This window comes from Oncorhynchus mykiss, chromosome 9 (assembly GCF_057628025.1).
Source record: "Oncorhynchus mykiss isolate SJ-2025 chromosome 9, ASM5762802v1, whole genome shotgun sequence".
In the NCBI taxonomy this organism is placed as follows: domain Eukaryota; kingdom Metazoa; phylum Chordata; class Actinopteri; order Salmoniformes; family Salmonidae; genus Oncorhynchus; species Oncorhynchus mykiss.
Window position 1 is genome coordinate 84,706,506 of NC_143030.1, and position 14,537 is coordinate 84,721,042.

Consider the following 14,537-nt stretch of genomic DNA (forward strand, 5'->3'; position numbering starts at 1 on the left):
TCTCATTTATACATACTGTACCCGATACCATCTACTGTATCTTGCCTATGCTGCTCTGTACCATCACTCATTCATATATCCTTATGTACATATTCTTTATCCCCTTACACTGTGTACAAGACAGTAGTTTTGGAATTGTTAGTTAGATTACTTGTTATTACTGCATTGTCGGAACTAGAAGCACAAGCATTTCACTACACTCGCATTAACATCTGCTAACCATGTGTATGTGACAAATAAAATTTGATTTGATTTGATTTGATTTGATGAGACAGCCTACAGGGAGTAGGTGAGGGCTCTGGGAGTGTGGTGCCAGGAAAATAACCTCTCATTCAATGTCGACAAAACAAAGGAGCACCCCCCTATCCACATTGACGGGACCGCAGTGGAGCAGGTGGAAAGCTTCAAGTTCCTCAGCATACACATCACCGACGATCTGAAATGGTCCATGCACACAGACAGTGTGGTGAAGGCGGCGCAACAGCACCTCTTCAACCTCAGGAGGCTGGAGATATTTGGCTTGGCACCTAAAACCCTCATGCACCTAAAACTAGGGATGCACCGATATGGAATTTTTGCACGATACCGATATCTGATATTTTCCTTGCCAAAAACCTGATACCGATATTTACATATTTTGCAGCTTTTTAAGCATTCTAGTACAGTTAAATAGTTTTTACACACCGACAAAAATGTTATTTTGTTGGCATTTACGTAGGTCCCCAATTACCAGTAAAACATAATCAAAACCTATTTCTTTCACATACTTGCTGTGCTGTTTCGTTGTTTATTTGTTCAGTCTCATAAATGTCAAGCAGTGAAGTTTCAGCTGTCTATCCGTGGTCTCTCTTCCTCTGCACTGTCACTGTGTCCGTTTCCATCTTGTCCAGCTGTGTTTAACGTCACGTAAACCCTGTTTCTTGTCTGCATCGAAGTAGCGGTCCTTGTACCTGGCATCGAGCATGGTGGCGACACAGTAGCGGTCCTTGTACCTAGCATCTAGCATGGTGGCGACACAGTAGCGGTCCTTGTACCTAGCATCTAGCATGATGGCGACACAGTAGCGGTCCTTGTACCTAGCATCTAGCATGGTGGCGACACAGTAGCGGTCCTTGTACCTAGCATCTAGCATGGTGGCGACACAGTAGCGGTCCTTGTACCTAGCATCTAGCATGGTGGTGACACAGTAGAGGTCCTTGTACCTAGCATCTAGCATGGTGGCGACACAGTAGCGGTCCTTGTACCTAGCATCGAGCATGGTGCCGACACAGTAGCGGTCCTTGTACCTGGCATCTAGCATGGTGGCGACACAGTAGAGGCTCATAGAGAATGCCACCGCTTGTTCACAGCCTTGAGTACTTTTGCAATTTTAACCCCACGGTCTGTGTGGGCAGTTTTGTTGAGCAGGCGTTTCAATGCCATGACAGAGGGGTTTCACGTCTGCTGCAGACACAGTTGAGCTTCTTTCTCCAGTCAGTTTCAACAATACTGTGTAATTCGGGTAGGGCAAAATCTGAAGAATAGTACCTACTTGGTAGTGTGTACCGGGGCTCGAGGTGCTCGACCAGTCGGCAAAAGCCAACATCATCCACGACAGAGAACGGTTGATTGTCAAGTGCAATGAATTCCATTATCTTGGCGTTAATGGATGTTGCCATTGAGTTGTCTTGCTGAAATTTTCTTACCCTTTGAAATGACTGCTCGACTTGAACTTGATTAGTTGTTGGAAGTGTGCACTTTGTATTATTCTGCTTTTGTTCGTTGTCATTACGTCATCTACCTACGTTATATAGGTATGCATGTTAGCTTTGACATCGGTGTTAAACTAGACATCAGGCTGATGCCGACGTTGGCATTTTTAGCTAACGTCGGCCGTTTCCCATATGCTTACCGATATATTGTGCATTCCTACCTAAAACCCTCACAAACCTTTACAGGTGACCAATCGAGAGCATCCTGTCGGACGATATCAACACCCAGTACTGCAACTACACCGCCCTCAACCGCAGGGCTCTCCAGAAGGTGGTGTGGTCTGCCCAACACATCACCATGGTCAAACTACCTGCCCTCAAGGACACCTACACCACCCAATGTCACAGGAAGGCCAAAAAGATCAAGGACAACCACCACCGAGCCACTGCCTGTTCACCCCACTATCATCCAGAAGGCGAGGTCAATACAGGTGCATCATAGCTGGGACAGAGCGACTGAAAAACAGCTTCTATTTCAAGGCAATTAGACTGTTAAGTTGTTGTAACTCCCATCCCGGGATCGTTGTCATCATCTTACACTAATTAGCATAAAGCAATGGACATAAATATTACTAGAAAATATTCCTATTCATGAAAATCACAAGTGAAATATATTAAAACACAGCTTAGCCTTTTGTTAATAATCACCCTGCCATCTCAGATTTTCAAAATATGCTTTACAGCCAAAGCAAGACAAGCATTTGTAAAGTTTATCGATAGCCTAGCATAGCATTATGTCCAGCTAGCAGAAGGTAACTTGGTCACGAAAATCAGAAAAGCAATCAAATTAAATTGTTTACCTTTGATGAGCTTCGGATGTTTTCACTTACGAGACTCCCAGTTAGATAGCAAATGTTCCTTTTTTCCAAAAATATTATTTTTGTAGGCGAAATAGCTCCTTTTGTTCTTCACGTTTGAAGGTTGCGGTCACGACAGCGCCGGAAAATATTCCAAATTAGCTCCACAATATTGACAGAAACATGGCAAACGTTGTTTATAATGAATCCTCAAGGTGTTTTTCAAACATCTATTCGATAATAGGGGCGGCAGGGTAGCCTAGTGGTTAGAGCGTTGGACTAGTAACCGGAAGGTTGCAAGTTCAAACCCCCGAGCTGACAAGGTACAAATCTGTCGTTCTGCCCCTGAACAGGCAGTTCAGGGGCCGTCATTGAAAAAAAGAATTTGTTCTTAACTGACTTGCCTAGTTAAATAAAGGTTAAAACAAATTTGTCATATATATATATATATATATATATGACAATCTGGTTGATAGCCCATTCACTGCTCAATAGGGACGCATCGGAACGCAGAGCTTTCAAAAGATTAGTCACTTCCGGATTGGATTTCTCTCTCTGGCTTTCGCCAGTTCTGTTATACCCACCGGGACAATTGGTTTTTCAGTAGGAGCGAGAGGAAAAATGGATTGGATTTTTCTCAGGCTTTCGCCAGTTCTGTTATACTCACAGATAACATTTTTACAGTTTTGGAAACTTTAGTGTTTTCTATCCTAAGGTGTCAATTATATGCATATTCTAGCATCTTGTCCTGACAAAATATCCTGTGTACTTTGGGAACGTTATTTTTCCAAAAATGAAAACACTGCCCCCTAGTCACAACAGGTCAAATAGCCATCACTAGACAGCTTCCACCCGGTTACGTAACCCTGCACCTACGCTTCTAACACACCGACAGCATCATTGTGCAAAATAGTACGCAGCATCATCTGGATGTGTCTGCAACAAAAGTTCAACATTCACCTTCTGCTACCATTTCTGTCAAGCTGTCTACGAATACAGTTTGACGCATACATTTGAAAATCCAAAGTACGCACCACACCGAACGTACTGCAACTGCCTCTGCAACACAATGCTGCAAAGCAAACGCAGCGTTTCATTGGAAACAAATGTCATTCTGGTGTACCAAAACGCAATGACACTGTCGGTGTGATCGAAGCATTAGAATCTGCTGCCCTATATACATAGACTTGAAATCACTAGTCACTTTAATAATGTTTACATACTGCTTTACTCATCTCATATGTACAGTGGGGCAGAAAGTATTTAGTCAGCCACCAATTGTGCAAGTTCTCCCACTTAAAATGATGAGAGGCCTGTAATTTTCATCATAGGTACACTTCAACTATGACAGACAAAATGAGAAAAAAAATCCAGAAAATCACATTGTAGGATTTTTAATGAATTTATTTTCAAATTATGGTGGAAAATAAGTATTTGGTCACCTACAAACAAGCAAGATTTCTGGCTCTCACAGACCTGTAACTTCTTCTTTAAGGGGCTCCTCTGTCCTCCACTCGTTACCTGTATTAATGGCACCTGTTTGAACTTGTTATCGGTATAAAAGACACCTGTCCACAACCTCAGTCACACTCCAAACTCCACTATGGCCAAGACCAAAGAGCTGTCAAAGGACACCTGAAACAAAATTGTAGACCTGCACCAGGCTGGGAAGACTGAATCTGCAATAGGTAAGCAGCTTGGTTTGAATAAATCAACTGTGGGAGCAATTATTAGGAAATGGAAGACATACAAGACCACTGATAATCTCCCTCGATCTGGGGCTCCACGCAAGATCTCACCCCGAGGGGTCAAAATGATCACAAGAACGGTGAGCAAAAATCCCAGAACCACATGGGGGGACCTAGTGAATGACCTGCAGAGAGCTGGGACCAAAGTAACACACTACGCCGCCAGGGACTCAAATCCTGCAGTGCCAGACTTGTCCCCCTGCTTAAGCCAGTGCATGTCCAGGCCCGTCTGAAGTTTGCTAGAGAGCATTTGGATGATCCAGAAGAAGATTGGGAGAATGTCATATGGTCAGATGAAACCAAAATATAACTTTTTGGTAAAAACTCAACTCGTCGTGTTTGGAGGACAAAGAATTCTGAGTTGCATCCAAAGAACACCATACCTACTGTGAAGCATGGGGGTGGAAACATCATGCTTTGCGGATGTTTTTCTGCAAAGGGACCAGGACGACTGATCCGTGTAAAGGAAAGAATGAATGGGGCCATGTATCGTGAGATTTTGAGTGAAAACCTCCGTCCATCAGCAAGGGCATTGAAGATGAAACGCGGCTGGGTCTTTCAGCATGACAATGATCCCAAACACACCGCCCGGGCAACGAAGGAGTGGCTTCGTAAGAAGCATTTCAAGGTCCTGGAGTGGCCTAGCCAGTCTCCAGATCTCAACCCCATAGAAAATCTTTGGAGGGAGTTGAAAGTCCGTGTTGCCCAGCAACAGCCCCAAAACATCACTGCTCTAGAGGAGATCTGCATGGAGGAATGGGACAAAATACCAGCAACAGTGTGTGAAAACCTTGTGAAGACTTACAGAAAACGTTTGACCTCTGTCATTGCCAACAAAGGGTATATAACAAAGTACTGAGATACTTTTGTTATTGACCAAATACTTATTTTCCACCATAATTTGCAAATAAATAAATAAAAAATCCTACAATGTGATTTTCTGGATTTTTTTTTCTCATTTTGTCTGTCATAGTTGAAGTGTACCTATGATGAAAATTACAGGCCTCATCTTTTTAAGTGGGAGAACTTGCACAATTGATGGCTGACTAAATACTTGTTGGCCCCACTGTATATACTGTATTCTATTGTATTTTAGTCAATGCTTAACCTAATATTTATATATTCCTTAATTCATTATTTTACTTTGAGGTTTGTGTGTATTGTTGTGATTTGTTAGATATTACTGCCCTGTTGGAGCTAAAAAGACAAGCATTTCGCTACACCTGCAATAACATCTACTAAATGTGTATATGACCAAAAAAAATTGATTTACTTTCCTTACGTTTCCAAAACTGTATCGTAAGTGATGCGTATTGACGTCTAGAGCAAGCATTTGGGCTTTTAACAGAAGTCCCCCAGGAAGAAGAGGCCTTCATCAATAGGCGTTAAAGGTAGATAGCCTCTATGAATGGGGAAGCAGCTATTGCTCTTTACTCACCCGCACTCTGAAGCGAAACATGGCGAGGCGGACACAGTGGCTGAGGCAGGCTGGGGGCAGGAACCAAGCACGGGGAGGCGGAGTTGCCTTGCTGCCAACATGATTGACTATGAGCTGGGCTGTCTGGCGTTGCCCCTGGGCCCGGCGCGCCCACTCCGGCCACCGTTCCTTCCCCAGGGTCCCGTTGAACACCACGACCAGCTCAAGCCCACCCTGGTACAGACAGGCCTGGGACAGAGCGGACAGGTATCCCAGCATTGCGTTCCACTCCCCGCCGCACACCCAGTCCGTCTGGTAGCCGCCGTACAGCCGCTGCAGGCCGGAGTCAGCATCGATGAGTATCCGGGCCGGGGGTGGAGGAGGCATAGGGCCGGGGTGATGGGGGTGGTGGTGCGGGGGCTGGCGGCCCGGTGTACGGGCTAGTTTGAGGAGGTCCACGGGGACAGCTGCCCCGGGACACCGTTTCTCAAGATACTCCTGGAAGCCCTGCACACCCATCCCGGTGTTGTTGAGCCGGTGGGTCTGGCCAGGGGAGGGGGGCTCCGGGTACGTTCGGAACGCCGTGGTGATAGCTGATGTGAGAGTCGAGACTGTAACTAGCTAGAACCTGGCAGCTAGCTAACGTATCTCTCTGTGTGACTGACTGAACGACTGTTGCTGCACCTAGCTGCTGCCACCCTCAACTCTGATACGAGTGACCAACCCTGCAAAGGCAAACTAGCCTAGCACGCTAGTTGGCCAGGCCGAGAGGTGTACTTCCTAACAGCAAGTAAGAAAGCTAGCTAACTAGTTAGTGTGCAAAGCCAATCTTCTATATTTGGTCGTGTGAGTACAATTGTGTGTCCATCCCTAGCAGTATGTTGGTCAACTGCCAGCAAAGCCAGCTAGTCTAATTCTCCGGCTAAAGTTTAACTTCCCCTCTAACCAGCTAGCTAGCTAGGTAATAACACATGAAATGTTGATAACTGGTGATGGCTAGTGGCTAACTATAGTAATGGTATGATTTACTCCAAAATTATAATCCTGATTCACACGAAGAAACGTTGCGCATTAGTTGGCGAACATGACGGTCGAGTAAATCTTAATCTGACAGTATATTGATATTAGAACAGTTAGACTATTTCATATTAATGAGACGTGCTAGTTAGCAGGCCGATGGGATATCAAAAATATGATTTAGTTAGCTAGCTAACCAGCTATCTCGCTGGCTAACGTTAACCGCTGTTGCGAGCTGGGTCCCCGGCGTGACTTGACGCGTCAACTCTCAAAGACAACTCTGGGACAGAGACGACGCGAAATGAAATGGATGTTTGGAGAAATTAACGGCAGAAATTAAAAAAATTAAAAAGTTAATTAAAAACAAACGGCCGATGGTGCCTCCCTCGCTTTCTTCCACACTCACGACTTCATGTTGAGGAAGGAGACATACTTTCAAGCGATGTCAGCCATCTTGCGACTTCCTCACGGACCAACAAAAGTGGGAGGGAAGGCGGTGAGCAGAGATGACGCCGAGGGAGCTGTAGGGAAATGTAGTTACAAAAGCTCGCATTTTTCTCTAAAGGTCCCTGGAATGCTAGGGTGAAAAGACTCTAACTACCAAGAATACATGTAACGCCCTCTGCCTTGGCATGAAACGTCGGAGGGTCCTTGCTACTGGGGATCCTTGGAACGTCCCTACCATATCTACCATATTGAAGTTGAAATGTAAAATGGTTATGGTTAGGAAAGGGATTTATGGTTAAATTGAGGTTAAATGTATGGGTTAAGGTTACGTTTAGGGTCGTCCCGTCCCAAAGATACAGGATTACTAACCAAAACCAGAGGAGCGTTTTGGACTAAATGTTAAATTATGATCAGCAACACAAGTTAACTACTAAATCGATGATTGTCATGCACATTCTTCTTGCAGACTTTGCCCCCCTGCTAGAATGGACTATAGATTAATCAAACAGACAATGTTTAATATTTATATTAGATCAAGTAAAGTATACATTGCATTGCATGTAAACACAAGGTGAGAGACTAATGTAACAAGTATGTAACAAGTAACCAAGCTAAGATCAGTGTATTGTAACCAAACTAAGATCAGTGCATGTAGTGTATATATCGCCCTCCTGTGGGGGCATTTGGGACAGCAGGTACACCATTTATGTTTGTATTTGAACATGAGGAAAATAGACTTTCTGTGTTTCAGATCAACCCCTCCATATCCCTCTGCCCATAGCACGTTTAGCCCCGAGGCCTAGACACTACTCTCCCTGTCCCTAGCACTCCAAATACAACCCTGCTATATCACACTCACTGAATACCAGCCCACCACCATCATCATCACACACATCACACAGACACATTTTGGCAACCTGGCATCCCATTTTTATGATATCATTCACAGACTGACTGCAATAGAAGTACGTTTGTGAATTATGTTGCTCTCTCCCCCCTCTTCTGCCTCCACTTGTCCTCTCTCCCCCCACTTGTCCTCTCTCCCCCCTCTTCTTCCTCCACTTGTCCTCTCTCCCCCTCTACTCGTCCTCTCTCCCCCCTCTTCTCCCTCCACTTGTCCTCTCTCCCCCCTCTACTTGTCCTCTCTCCCCCCTCTTCTCCCTGAACTTGTCCTCTCTCCCCCCTCTACTTGTCCTCTCTCCCCCCTCTTCTCCCTCCACTTGTCCTTTCTCCCCCTCTACTTGTCCTCTCTCCCCCCTCTTCTCCCTCCACTTGTCCTCTCTCCCCCCTCTTCTCCCTCCACTTGTCCTCTCTCCCCCCTCTACTTGTTCTCTCTCCCCCCTCTTCTCCCTCCACTTGTCCTCTCTCCCCCCTCTACTTGTCCTCTCTCCCCCCTCTTCTCCCTGAACGTGTTCTCCCCCCCCCCTCTTCTTGTCCTCTCTCCCCCCTCTTCTCCCTGAACTTGTCCTCTCTCCCCCTCTACTTGTCCTCTCTCCCCCCTCTTCTCCCTGAACTTGTCCTCTCTCCCCCCTCTACTTGTCCTCTCTCCCCCCTCTTCTCCCTCCACTTGTCCTTTCTCCCCCCTCTACTTGTCCTCTCTCCCCCTCTTCTCCCTCCACTTGTCCTCTCTCCCCCCTCTTCTCCCTCCACTTGTCCTCTCTCCCCCCTCTACTTGTCCTCTCTCCCCCTCTTCTCCCTCCACTTGTCCTCTCTCCCCCCTCTACTTGTCCTCTCTCCCCCCTCTTCTCCCTGAACGTGTCCTCTCTCCCCCTCTACTTGTCCTCTCTCCCCCCTCTTCTCCCTCCACTTGTCCTCTCTCCCCCCTCTTCCCCCTGAACTTGTCCTCTCTCCCCCCTCTACTTGTCCTCTCTCCCCCCTCTACTTGTCCTCTCTCCCCCTCTTCTCCCTGAACTTGTCCTCTCTCCCCCCTCTACTTGTCCTCTCTCCCCCCTCTTCTCCCTGAACCTGTCCTCTCTCCCCCCTCTACTTGTCCTCTCTCCCCCCTCTACTTGTCCTCTCTCCCCCCTCTTCTCCCTGAACTTGCCCTCTCTCCCCCCTCTACTTGTCCTCTCTCCCCCCTCTTCTCCCTGAACTTGTCCTCTCTCCCCCCTCTACTTGTCCTCTCTCCCCCTCTACTTGTCCTCTCTCCCCCCTCTACTTGTCCTCTCTCCCCCCTCTACTTGTCCTCTCTCCCCCCTCTTCTCCCTGAACTTGTCCTCTCTCCCCCCTCTACTTGTCCTCTCTCCCCCCTCCACTTGTCCTCTCTCCCCCCTCTACTTGTCCTCTCTCCCCCCTCTACTTGTCCTCTCTCCCCCCTCTTCTCCCTGAACTTGTCCTCTCTTAAATCACTGGGGAAGCCAAGCAAGAAAAAAAACATGTTACAAACTACAGTATGTGCTGTGATGACTGTGTTGTTTGCTCTATAACCTGTTAGTTCATATGCCTTTACCGTGGTATATAAGGCTAAGGCCGAGACAATTAGAATACACAGTGGCAGAATCAAATTTATCACAAAACCAGAGAGCCACATCTGTCCAGTGGAGTCCACAAAGCATATGCGTGTACAGTAACAGACAGTTACAGACCTAAAACATGTTGAAGCAAGATAATGTGTCTGACATTTTCAGACCACTAAACAACTACTGATTTAGAACCATGGAGAGTTGCCGCAAGTCGCAAAGAAAATAGCAGCGACCTTCACTATTCCAGCACCATTACAACTTCTACATTTATTTAAATAGGCAAGTCAGTTAAGAACAAATTTGTATTTACAATGACGGCCTACCCCGGCCAAACCTGGACGACACTGGGCAAATTATGTGCTGCCCTATGGGACTCCCAATCACGAGCGGATGTGATACAGCTTACATCATCAAATCACCTCTGCTTAGTCTAATACACTAAAAGATACCAATAATTATTTGGTCCAATCAACGTAAGCTAAATATGATGTGGCTGTCCATGGTTCTGGTTTCTGTGTGTGTGCATGCGCATTCCAGCAAGTAGAAAAACATGTTGACTCACCCTACTGGTAGAGAAACACCACCCTCCTCTCTGTCATGTTGACTCACCCTACTGGTAGAGAAACACCACCCTCCTCTCAAGCTGACTCCACACTCCAAGACTGCTTCCATCACGTGGACTGGGAGATGTTTCGTATTGCGTCAGATAACAACATTGACGAATACGCTGATTCGGTGTGCGAGTTCATTAGAACGTGCGTTGAAGATGTCGTTCCCATAGCAACGATTAAAACATTCCCTAACCAGAAACCGTGGATTGATGGCAGCATTCGTGTGAAACTGAAAGCGCGAACCACTGCTTTTAATCAGGGCAAGGTGTCTGGTAACATGACCGAATACAAACAGTGCAGCTATTCCCTCCGCAAGGCTATCAAACAAGCTAAGCGCCAGTACAGAGACAAAGTAGAATCTCAATTCAACGGCTCAGACACAAGAGGCATGTGGCAGGGTCTACAGTCAATCACGGACTACAGGAAGAAACCCAGCCCAGTCACGGACCAGGATGTCTTGCTCCCAGGCAGACTAAATAACTTTTTTGCCCGCTTTGAGGACAATACAGTGCCACTGACACGGCCTGCAACGAAAACATGCGGTCTCTCCTTCACTGCAGCCGAGGTGAGTAAGACATTTAAACGTGTTAACCCTCGCAAGGCTGCAGGCCCAGATGGCATCCCCAGCCGCGCCCTCAGAGCATGCGCAGACCAGCTGGCCGGTGTGTTTACGGACATATTCAATCAATCCCTATACCAGTCTGCTGTTCCCACATGCTTCAAGAGGGCCACCATTGTTCCTGTTCCCAAGAAAGCTAAGGTAACTGAGCTAAATGACTACCGCCCCGTAGCACTCACATCCGTCATCATGAAGTGCTTTGAGAGACTAGTCAAGGACCATATCACCTCCACCCTACCTGACACCCTAGACCCACTCCAATTTGCTTACCGCCCAAATAGGTCCACAGACGATGCAATCTCAACCACACTGCACACTGCCCTAACCCATCTGGACAAGAGGAATACCTATGTGAGAATGCTGTTCATCGACTACAGCTCGGCATTCAACACCATAGTACCCTCCAAGCTCGTCATCAAGCTCGAGACCCTGGGTCTCGACCCCGCCCTGTGCAACTGGGTACTGGACTTCCTGACGGGCCGCCCCCAGGTGGTGAGGGTAGGCAACAACATCTCCTCCCCGCTGATCCTCAACACTGGGGCCCCACAAGGTTGCGTTCTGAGCCCTCTCCTGTACTCCCTGTTCACCCACGACTGCGTGGCCACGCACGCCTCCAACTCAATCATCAAGTTTGCGGACGACACAACAGTGGTAGGCTTGATTACCAACAACGATGAGACGGCCTACAGGGAGGAGGTGAGGGCCCTCGGAGTGTGGTGTCAGGAAAACAACCTCACACTCAACGTCAACAAAACTAAGGAGATGATTGTGGACTTCAGGAAACAGCAGAGGGAACACCCCCCTATCCACATCGATGGAACAGTAGTGGAGAGGGTAGCAAGTTTTAAGTTCCTCGGCATACACATCACAGACAAACTGAATTGGTCCACTCACACAGACAGCATCGTGAAGAAGGCGCAGCAGCGCCTCTTCAACCTCAGGAGGCTGAAGAAATTCGGCTTGTCACCAAAAGCACTCACAAACTTCTACAGATGCACAATCGAGAGCATCCTGGCGGGCTGTATCACCGCCTGGTATGGCAACTGCACCGCCCTCAACCGTAAGGCTCTCCAGAGGGTAGTGAGGTCTGCACAACGCATCACCGGGGGCAAACTACCTGCCCTCCAGGACACCTACACCACCCGATGTCACAGGAAGGCCATAAAGATCATCAAGGACATCAACCACCCGAGCCACTGCCTGTTCACCCCGCTATCATCCAGAAGGCGAGGTCAGTACAGGTGCATCAAAGCTGGGACCGAGAGACTGAAAAACAGCTTCTATCTCAAGGCCATCAGACTGTTAAACAGCCACCACTAACACTGAGTGGCTGCTGCCAACACACTGACACTGACTCAACTCCAGCCACTTTAATAATGGGAATTGATGGGAAATGATGTAAATATATCACTAGCCACTTTAAACAATGCTACCTTATATAAATGTTACTTACCCTACATTATTCATCTCATATGCATACGTATATACTGTACTCTATATCATCGACGGTATCCTTATGTAATACATGTATCACTAGCCACTTTATACTATACTATGCCACTTTGTTTACATACTCATCTCATTTGTACATACTGTACCCGATACCATCTACTGTACCTTGCCTATGCTGCTCTGTACCATCACTCATTCATATATCCTTATGTACATATTCTTTATCCCCTTACACTGTGTACAAGACAGTAGTTTTGGAATTGTTAGTTAGATTACTTGTTATTACTGCATTGTCGGAACTAGAAGCACAAGCATTTCGCTACACTCGCATTAACATCTGCTAACCATGTGTATGTGACAAATAAAATTTGATTTGATTTGTTGACTCACCCTACTGGTAGAGAAACACCACCCTCCTCTCTGTCATGTTGACTCTCCCTACTGGTAGAGAAACACCACCCTCCTCTCTGTCATGTTGACTCACCCTACTGGTAGAGAAACACCACCCTCCTGGTAGAGAAACACCACCCTCCTCTCATGTTGACTCACCCTACTGGTAGAGAAACACCACCCTCCTCTCTGTCATGTTGACTCACCCTACTGTTAGAGAAACACCATCCTCCTCTCTGTCATGTTGACTCACCCTACTGGTAGAGAAACACCACCCTCCTCTCTGTCATGTTGACTCACCCTACTGGTAGAGAAACACCACCCTCCTCTCTGTCATGTTGACTCACCCTACTGGTAGAGAAACACCACCCTCCTCTCTGTCATGTTGACTCACCCTACTGGTAGAGAAACACCACCCTCCTGGTAGAGAAACACCACCCTCCTCTCATGTTGACTCACCCTACTGGTAGAGAAACACCACCCTCCTCTCTGTCATGTTGACTCACCCTACTGTTAGAGAAACACCATCCTCTTCTCTGTCATGTTGACTCACCCTACTGTTAGAGAAACACCATCCTCCTCTCTGTCATTTTGACTCACCCTACTGGTAGAGAAACACCACCCTCCTCTCATGTTGACTGACCCTACTGGTAGAGAAACACCACCCTCCTCTCTGTCATGTTGACTCACCCTACTGGTAGAGAAACACCACCCTCCTCTCTGTCATGTTGACTCACCCTACTGGTAGAGAAACACCACCCTCCTCTCTACCATGTTGACTCACCCTACTGGTAGAGAAACACCACCCTCCTCTCTGCCATGTTGACTCACCACACTCCTTACATCCCCGGCCCGCTAGCTGTCTGAATCGCTGTGTTTCCAGCCCGCCAAGCCAATCACTGGACACCTATGATCACTCGGCTACGCATGCTTCTACCTAATGTCAATATGCCTTGTCCATTGCTGTTTTGGTTATTGATTATTGCCTTATTTCACTGTAGAGCCTCTAAGCCTGCTCAATATGCCTTAGCTAACCCTTTAGTTCCACCTCCCACACTGCAGTGACCTCACCTGGTTTAAATGATGTTTCTAGAGACAATATCTCTGTAATGGGGTGCGTGCTGGTGGCAGGGAAGTCAGGCGCACGAGAACGAAATTGGTAAAAACGGAGTTATTTAATATATGCTTACAAACTCCGAAAACCAACATACATGATAAAGAAAGTGGGTAAAAACCCGTCGCACACCGTAACATACTTGGCACCAATACATACAACAAACAATTCCTGACAAGGACATGGGGGAAAACAGAGGGAAAATACACAACATGTAATTTAGGGAATTGAAACCAGGTGAGTGTGAAAACAAGACAAAACAAATGGAACATGTAAAATGAATTGATGATGGCTAGAAGACCGGTGACGTCGACCTCCGAACACCCCCCGAACAAGGAGAGTAACCAACTTCGGCAGAAGTCCTGACAATCTCTCTCATCGTCACTCAATGCATAGGTTTACCTCCACTGTATTCACATCCTACCATACCTTCGTCTGTACATTATGCCTTGAATCTATTCTACCGTGCACAGAAACCTGCTCATTTTACTCTCTGTTCCGAACGTACTAGACGACCAGTTCTTATAGACTTTAGCCGTACCCTTGTCCTACTCCTCCTCTGTTCCTCTGGTGATGTAGAGGTTAATTCAGCCCCTGCAGTGCCTAGCTCCACTCCCATTCCCCAGGCGCTATCATTTGGTGACTTCTGTAACCGTAAAAGCCTTGGTTTCATGCATGTTAACATTAGAAGCCTCCTCCCTAAGTTTGTTTT

The 14,537-nt window shown here is 46.9% G+C and overlaps 1 protein-coding gene across 3 annotated transcripts in view; it reads right to left on the reverse strand.

Moving 5' to 3' along the window:
* The window catches only part of LOC110532860 (constitutive coactivator of PPAR-gamma-like protein 2), a 58,070-nt gene extending 50,815 nt beyond the window's left edge, over window positions 1-7,255 (reverse strand). The window contains exon 1 of one of the 3 annotated variants that reach the window (XM_036989152.2): window positions 5,735-7,255. In XM_036989152.2, coding sequence (XP_036845047.1) covers window positions 5,735-6,232 — 498 coding nt within the window. In that variant the 5' untranslated portion in view covers window positions 6,233-7,255. The remainder of the gene's footprint in view (window positions 1-5,734) is intronic. The other 2 variants (XM_036989151.2, XM_090185619.1) reach the window with 2 other exon arrangements.
* Window positions 7,256-14,537: the final 7,282 nt, after the last annotated feature.